The sequence below is a fragment of the Adiantum capillus-veneris genome, chromosome 25 (assembly GCF_014529385.1).
Source record: "Adiantum capillus-veneris isolate H3 chromosome 25, ASM1452938v2, whole genome shotgun sequence".
NCBI lineage: Eukaryota > Viridiplantae > Streptophyta > Polypodiopsida > Polypodiales > Pteridaceae > Adiantum > Adiantum capillus-veneris.
Window position 1 is genome coordinate 28,834,849 of NC_140955.1, and position 9,023 is coordinate 28,843,871.

General features: G+C 40.8%; 1 protein-coding gene across 1 annotated transcript; it reads left to right on the forward strand.

Annotated features, from left to right (window-relative positions):
* The first annotated feature begins 1,465 nt into the window (after nucleotides 1-1,465).
* LOC147424632 (pentatricopeptide repeat-containing protein At2g03380, mitochondrial-like) lies at nucleotides 1,466-5,511 on the forward strand. Its single transcript, XM_086499774.1, has one exon. It carries the CDS (start codon nucleotides 1,562-1,564, stop codon nucleotides 4,934-4,936), a length of 3,375 nt encoding a protein of 1,124 aa, XP_086355900.1. The 5' UTR covers nucleotides 1,466-1,561; the 3' UTR covers nucleotides 4,937-5,511.
* The last annotated feature ends 3,512 nt before the right edge of the window (nucleotides 5,512-9,023 follow it).

Consider the following 9,023-nt stretch of genomic DNA (forward strand, 5'->3'; position numbering starts at 1 on the left):
TTGCTAGCGACTGGATGTGTCATCAAGGTTAACAATCAAGAACATGTCATAGTTCACATTGGTAAAGCTGAGCTACAAATAACAAAAGATTGAAGGCAAGGCTATGTTGGATCTACATGAAGTTGGTAGCATGAAGTCAAAGTCATGATTGTCAAATATAGTGTTGCACGTTGCAATGCAGACATCCATATCGACTAAATATGATTTGTAGCCACCACAATGTACTGAATCCAAAATCCTGATTCATGTTGTCCAACTATGTTTGAGGTTGCTAGCCCTATTAGACACCATGTCCGCTACTATTGCTTATATAGCCAAGAATTGTTGCATGGTTAGCCATATGAGATTCATTTGCTAGCTTTTCTACTCATTTAGAACATGTGGAGTCATTGATTTGTTTAAAAAGACTTGTAAGTTTTCTGTGTGAGCAAAAGGGTTGTCCCAAACACATGACATGTAGAGAGCCCATTCTAAAACAAAGACCAGCTATTCCAAACAAGCCCCTTGCTCACAAGAGAATCACCTTTTACATATGCGAGGTGATACTTGTGGGCTAGTGGTGATGAACCGATTGGATTTGACCTATGCATATTAGAGTTAAACTTTATGTTATGTGTATGGTTGCCTAATAGACTTCTAATGTGCACTTGAATTGACATCAATTCTATGCATCCTTTGGGAAGCAATATAGTGTTTTCAAGCCATTTAGCACCTCCTCCACCTCAAGCTCAAGTGGGAAATGATAATAGTGCAACAAGTTCCCAACAAGCCAAACGTGGTCACCAGATCTAGATTCGAGTTAGAGCTTCGATAGGAACCTACCCTTCACCATGGACTTGGAACATATCATACAAGAATGTCTTCAACAACCATAGATGTCGCAACACTTGACTTTGCATACAACGGTGAGCTATTTTTGAGAAGATGAAACATCATTGGCATAATTGGATAAAAAAGCAGGCTACTTCAAACAGCCTTTTGCTTCTATCTCTCAATATGACTATGATTCTTTTAGGTAAGGGCCAATGGAGATAATCGAATATGAGCTTTTTAGACGACTGTTAATTTGGTAGGCTTTCACATGGCTTTTGGCTTTCCATGTGCCAAATTGTTAGGGGCGGGCTATAGAGTCGTGCAAATAACATAACATTGTCTTGAAAAGCTTGCATTAAAGGTGGCCAGCTATTTTGGATAACCCTTTGCATATTCGCTACTTTCAAAAACCAAGTTGTGTAAAACACACAAAGCTAGGCTGATCATATTAGTCATCAGGAATAGATTATACTTAAGGTGGGTATTTTGAACATAATTTTGCATACCCACTCTTAGATTTGAGTTGCTCACCTACAGCAAGTTGAAGCACACACCACGTGGCTAGGTTAAAATTAGGATGGTCTAAAAAACTTGCCTTAGCACATGTGATATTGGACAACCCCTACGAACCTGCAAATCGTATAATTTATTTAATTACTGAGGTCCTTAGTAAGATTACCGTGTTCATGCCTTGAACTCTTCCCCCGTACCACGACGTATTTTGTAGCAGGAATAATGGCTACGGACTATGCTCACAAAAATTCTCCTGCATTGCTCTCCAGTCTTCGGCCAGCAGTGGAGGCTAAGAGTAAAGTGCGACAAAGGGGGGTCGCGAGCCCTCCACGCTATAGCACCTGTTGCTTGCACAAGCAGTCATCAGGCTGCAGCAACAAAAGGCGAAAACGCTTCACAAGAGACACAGGATAGCTGTACATGCATCTCTTATGCAGGAGTAAATAAAGCGTTTAGCGACTGCAGAAAACTCCACCCTGATTTTAAGGACATCCAACACTTGTTGCAGTATTGCAAGAAGAAGGGCGACCAAGTTCTTGCATGGCAGGTGAATATATACTTGTGTGAATTTGGGTTGGAAACCCACAGATTACTTGGCAACTACCTTGTCTCAGTTTTAAGTGAGATAGGGAGCATACATCTGGCCCTGAATATCTTTAATAGGCTCGCACACCGAGATGACTGTTCATGGAATTCGCTCGTCACAGGTAATGTTCTTTCCGGAAACCCAAAGAAAGCTGTCGCCTTGTATCAGGAATTGGAGAAGGACTCCACTATCAATCTCAGTGGGTACACTTTTGTGGCCTTACTGAAAGCATGCACAAAACTTAAAGATGTAGATAGAGGGTTTGAGGTACACACGGCTGTCGCTAGAGCAGGTTTTCTTGAAAAAGATGTATTTGTTGGCAGTGCCTTGGTTGATATGTATGCCAAGTGTGGACTGCTCACAAGAGCACAAGAAGTGTTTGACTATCTGCCAATTCGAGATGTAGTTTCATGGAATGCACTGATAAATGGTTATATAAATCATGATCGTGGCAAAGAAGCATTGAATGTCTTTGAGCAGATGCAACAGTATGGTTTCTCTCCAACTGATGTCACATATTTAAGCTCTTTAAAAGCTTGTAGCTGCATCAGAGCCTTAGAAAAAGGTCAACAATTGCATTCCAAGATTGAAAAACTTTGGCTGCTTAAGGAAAACAAGGTCGTTGGCAACATTTTGGTTGACATGTATGCCAAATGTGGCTTACTTTCAAAAGCACAGGAAGTGTTTGATGAGCTTCTTGTTCGAGACGTAGTTACATGGAACACTCTTATTAACGGCTATGTGGAACATGGCCATGACAAGGAAGCAATTAGGTGTTTTAATTTGATGCAACGTGATGTTGTATTTCCAGATGCTGTCACATTTGTTTGCAGCCTCAAAGCTTGTGGAAACTTGAAAGCATTAGACAAGGGTCAAGAATTTCATGCTGAGATTGACAGAAAGGGCTTACTAGAAACAGACTTGGTGGTGGGAAATGCACTTGTCGACATGTATGCACGGTGTGGGTTTCTATACCAAGCACATCAATTGGTTAACAGCTTACCAATTAAGAGCACAATTGCATGGAATGCACTCATCACAGGCTACGTTGATCAAGGTTATAACAAGGAAGGACTTGAATGTTTCAAAGAAATGCAGCTCAATAATGGTGTTCTTCCTGATGCGGCTACTTTCATTTGCACCCTGAAAGCTTGTGGCAGCATGAGGATGCAAGATAAGGTTTTGGAGATTCATGCAGAGGCTGCAAGAAAGGGTGCCTTTGAAAGTGATCTTTTGGTGGGCAGCACTCTAGTTGATGCGTATGCTAAGTGTGGTTCTCTTTGTCAAGCACAAGAGGTGTTTGAGAGGCTTCCACAGCGAGGAGTTGTAGCCTGGACTGCGTTAATATCAGGATACTGTGAATACGGGCATATCAATGAAGCTCTTAAAGGCTTAAAACAAATGCAGCGTGAAGGTTTTATCCCCGATGCTGTGACTTACGTTTGCATATTAAAAGCTTGTGGCACCACTAGAGATTTAGAAAAGGGCCTAGAAATACATGCTGAGATTGACAAATTGGGGTTGTTGAGTATGAACCTTCTGGTTGCAAGCACGCTGGTTGATATGTATGCCAAATGTGGTATGCTTGGAAAAGCAAGAATAGTATTTGACAAGCTTCCACTCCGAGACGTAGTTACTTGGAATGCTCTTATTGTAGGGTATACTCTTCATGGGCAAGGTGAAGAGGCAATTTTGCTATTTGAACGGATGCAAGCTGAGGGTCTCTATGTAAGTAGTGTTACAGTCATCTACGTCTTGAAGGCCTGTAGCAGCATAGGAAACATTGACAAAGGAGAGGCAACACATGCTGAAATTAGCAGGATTGAGGCGCTCAATGGTGACCTTTCTATTGGCAACACCTTAGTTGATATGTATGCAAAGTTCGGCCTGGTTGCAAAAGCACAAGAGGTTTTTAACAACCTTCCAAGCAGGGACACTGTTTCATGGAATGCATTACTGACAGGGTATGTTGAGCATGGTTATGCTGAGGAGGCACTTGATTGCTTTGAGCAGATGCAACAGGATGGTGTGCTCCTTAATAATATTACGCTTGCTTGTTGCTTGAAAGCTTGTGGCTGCATTGCAGCAATTGTTCAGGGCCAACACATACACGTGGAGGCTGAAAGATCAGGGTTGCTGGAAAGAGATTTATCTATTGGTACTAACCTGGTTGATATGTATGCTAAATGTGGCATCTTCACTAAAGCATGGGAAGTGTTTGATAAGATTTCTGTGCGAGATGTTGTCTCATGGACTGCACTCATTGCAGGGTATACTGAACACGGTTTTGCTGAGGATGCACTGAATTGTCTTGAAAGAATGCTACTTTTTGGTATATATCCCGATGCTTTCACTTATGTTTGGAGCTTGAAAGCTTGTGCCAGCCTAGGAGCCACAGATAAGGGGCAAGAAATACATGCTGAGGTAGAGCGGAAAGGATTACTAGAAAAAGATCTTATTGTTGGCAATGCTTTGCTTGATATGTATGTTAAATGTGGTCTACTCACAAAAGCACAAGAAGTTTTTGACCAGTTTTTGGAGCGGGATGTGATATCTTGGAATTCTTTATTAAGTGGACATACACATCTTGGAGATTGTGAAAATGCTTTTTATGTTTTTGACAGAATGTTAGGTGAGGGTTTTAAGCCAGGCTCAGGAACCTTTACAATTGTGTTAAGTGCTTGCAGTCGCATGGGTTTGTTTGATAAGGGCCAGAGTTACTTTCAGGTTATGTGCAAAGATCATGGCATTATTCCAACTCTTGAGCATGGCACGTGCATGGTGGATCTTCTTTGCCGTGGTGGCCATTTAAACCAGGCAATTTTACTGATTGAAAAGTTGTCTTTGAACAAGGAGCTTGCTGTATGGCATGCTTTGTTGACCTCCTGTACTAATTGGGGAAACATCGAGCTTGGAAGTAGGGCCTTTCAGCACGCTGTATGTTTGAATAGGCAGCATGCAACCTCATACTGTTTTATGTCAAAGCTTTTTCTAGATAAGGTGGAGCCAGCCAAAATCAATTAGCAAACGTAAAAGCATCACTGTGGTGTCACCCATGACAATAAGCTAGAACTTTTCAGCTGACAGGTGTGCTTTCAGTTTCCGTAATTACAGCCATGAAAAGATTCTGTTGCTGCATGAATCATGCTCTCTAGCACATTATAAGTTGTATGTTAGAACTATTTAGCTGACAGGCGTGCTTTCACTTAACGGCCATGAAAAGATTCTGTTGCTGCATGTGGTATACTGTGTCAATCATGCTGTTAAGCACACTATACTTTGTTGTTGGCCCTGGCCGTTTATCAAGTTTAGTGAGTAAAAGGAACATTATAAATTTGCCAGGCAGGTGGGTATAAGATTACACTGGAATCTTGTAAGCTCTCCTTGTAAGAAGTTTACATTGCAATGATTGATCTAATTGGTATGGGCACATGTCTCTCATAAGTCGGGATGATTTGCTGTTCATTGCATGGGTGTCATCCTAAAGTTGAAGACATGTTGATATATGAAAGCAGTGGATGTATATCAAAGGCAGTATTGTATTGAAGTTATATAGCCACCTGGTTATACCTTAAAAACCATGCAAAAAGTTGTACGCTTCTTTTTTTTTTCTCCTTTCTTGTTCTGTGATTAGAAGAGGCTAACTATCACAAATAGTAGTGACATTTGCATTCTTAACATTATTACAGACTCTCAATTTCCTATTATTTTTGACAACCATCGCAATTGAAAATTTCAATCTCATAGATGAACCCAACTTCTTCGAGCTTTTCCATCTCTCCCTTTATTTTTTATAAGTGTATGGCTTTTGACAACTTGCAAAGGAACAGTTTGTTGACAAATATCTAGATCCACTGCATATCTTTGTAGGACCCTGCAAATATATCCCTGTATCCCTTCAAAGTATTGATCAAGATCACTTTATCCTCATGAGGCAAGTCAATGGCTATACATTCCAGTTTTGATTCTTCTCCAAAGTTTGCTAAGTCAATCAGCTTTGCATGGACCGTGGTAAGAGTTTCTTAGTTCATGCAACTCTCTCAGACAATGATCTTATGGTCTTGTATCATATACTTTTTATAAGATAGAACATTCATTTATCTTTATCAATCTCCATTTCAATGGTCCATACCTATCTGAGCATGCTCTTGAGCTCCCAATTTTTACTTTTACGTTGCACTTTAGTTAACTTTAGCTCTTGTTCAGTTTTTTTTTTTTTTTGGCTCACCTTTGACTTTTTATTTGGTTTTCTTCTTATCAAATAATGAAGCCATTTGAGAGTAAGAAAAAACTTTATCAAAGAGCATATCAATATTATTCTGCCTATACATGACAACTTTATGCAGTCGTGTATGCTCCAATTATTCTAATTGGAGTTGTGGTCTTCAAGATACAAGTACTTCTCTAGAGTGTTCCAAATCTGTGTGAAGACAAATTTGGGTGCAGTGTATGTATAAATTGACAAAAAAATATTGAAGTTATTGCTTTCTTATCTTCAATTGGGAAGGGAAACCTATTTTTGTAACTTGCATTAGTTGGTGTAAGTTAAATTTATGCTTCGATGGGTTATTTTCCTTTTCCACCCACGGTATTTTGGGTGGGCATAAGCTTGTAAATTCCCAAGGCAATGCATTTGTTTGGTGTTGTGATTTCTTAAGGAAAGTTGGGGAGTATTTTTGGGGACAGAAGTTGAGTGTCTAATGCTCTTTAGCAACATAGCTATAGAGTCCATTGTCAAGCATCCAAAAGAAAGTTTCAACTTTTGTAGAGTTAAAGTCGTTGCTTAGTGAAATAGTTTGATTGACGTGTCTTTTATATGACTTGTTCAATGCAGTGTTTGGAAATAAAACCTACTAATAGTTTGCAATAGTTTTGGCACTAAAAATCTATTTTATGAAAATAAAGCCTCTACTTTTTCCACTCCTCAACATTTAAGTTTCTCTTTTTAAAAATAACAAAAAACAAGAGAAAGCAAAAGACATAGAGTCTGATATACTTTTATATATTGTATAAGCTTGTTGTGTTTAATCAATGATATTCCTAGAGGTTCATTAGGAAAAGTTTGGACTCAAATTTGGTTTTTTAAGTGCTAGAGAGAGAATGTTGCGTGACAATGGATGGCGGGTTACTGTAACAATGGTTCGGATTTCTTTTTATTTTTGTTGCGGGAGCGAATCACTACACCTATAAAGTGCATGCAACACAACCTAGATCAACATAATGTCAATCAAGGACACAGATGAAATGATAGGCGTGCGGAGGCAATCTCTATAGCTTGTTAGGCTGAGACCATCCCAAACATACGACACTCTAGAAGGCCAGCTTAACCACAATCAGGAATCTCACTGCTCTCAACTACACCACCAAACCCATATGCACACAAACAGAAGGAAACTCACTAAATCATACCAAGATTGTATGAAACTTAAGGAATACCATCCCTTCTTTAGATGTACACTTGTCCCAAAGCCTCTACACTCAAAATCCTCACTCTAGACCCATCTGCGGAATATACGTATGAAGACAGAGCCGAATTTTGGAAGTGCCGAAATTAAAATCTATGAGTACTTATATGTAGCTTATGTCGCCACGATTGTAATGACTACTTGCACGCGGAAAACATACATCATTTGATATACTTACGGCCACAAATAACTCGTAGATGCGTGAGTGTGTGTGCTCCGTATCGCGAGGAATGCTTGGCATTGTTGCGTAGCTCTTGCCGAGCCTATCGCGATCGTGCAACCGGATCTCCAATGTGATGAACGAGCGGGGACTTGTGCCAGGATGAAGCTCATGCTCTCTGTCACACACAACCGACGACAGCTTAAAACTTGATCATGATAAAAGTTCTCCTTACAAAATGACCTAGGTATCTTATATACTAAGGCTACCATAGGTTAAACCTAAAATAGAGTTGAAAGGGTAAAACGGCTTTGTATGTACAATCTGGAAGTGCCATTGCACCCCAGCTTATGCAGCTAGACTAACTACTCATTACAAATGATGTTTTTAACCATAATCTGCAGCATTTCATAACTCTCAAAAAATAAGGCTTTGTATGAGTTATGTTGTGCTGTTGACCCATGGGTCAACACTCCCTCCCCTCAAAATTCATGTCGTCCCTGACATGATCTAGTTGTCGATGTTGATGCGGTCTTTGTGGTCGTTTTTTTTTCTTGTGCTCCACTGCTTGTACTTTTATCAAATCATAACAAGAACTGTGATCCATGAAAATCATGATTAATGACAAACTTTATGTCCTTTACATCTAAGTCCCTAGCTGCAGCATCTGTTGCTGTCATTATAGGGCTAGTTGTCATATCTAAATTCAGAAAGGACCCAATCTCGTTTAGTTTGACTCTTATCATCTATACTTCTATTATGTAGCTTGAGATTTTCAAGCTCTTTGAGCCCCTCCACGTGTCGCATTTTGTTTTGGTTGGTTTTTCAAAATAAATGGCTCAAAAAAACAAGCGCTGACTTGATGGGTTAGACTGCTCATCGTGCATGCTGCCTTTAATGGATCCGACGAGCCCGCCTGAGTCACAGTGTGTGTGTGAGGCCTGCCGTGCATGCCCTCCCCAATCAAGGCAAGTTTGTGTGTGTGTGTGTGTGTGTGTGTGTGTGTGTACACGTGTGTGAGGCCTGCCGTGCATGCCCTCCCCAATCAAGGCAAGTTTGTGTGTGTGTGAGGTCTGCCCGTCGTGCATGCACTGCCCAATCAAGGCTACGACACTGGAGAGCCCAATCAAGGTCAGCGCATATGCGTGAGAGAGAGAGAGAGAGAGAGAGAGAGAGAGAGAGAGAGAGAGAGAGAGAGAGAGAGAGAGAGAAGATATCAAGGAGGGTGGGCTTCTTGAAAAATATCTCAACCGATGGTCCCCTGCTGCTGCTGCTGCGTGTGAGAGTGAGACAGAGAGAGCGAAGAAGAAGAGAATTTTAACGTCTGTGCTTGAGAGAGGGAGAGGGAGAGGGGGAGAGAAAGAAACATCAAGGGTTGTGCGTGGCTCGCTGTGTGTGCGGCTCGAGGTCAGTAAGGTTTCTCTCTCTCTCTCTCTCTCTCTCAACCAACTCCTGCTGCCTCCTCCATGAGAGCTTGCAAGGTGTC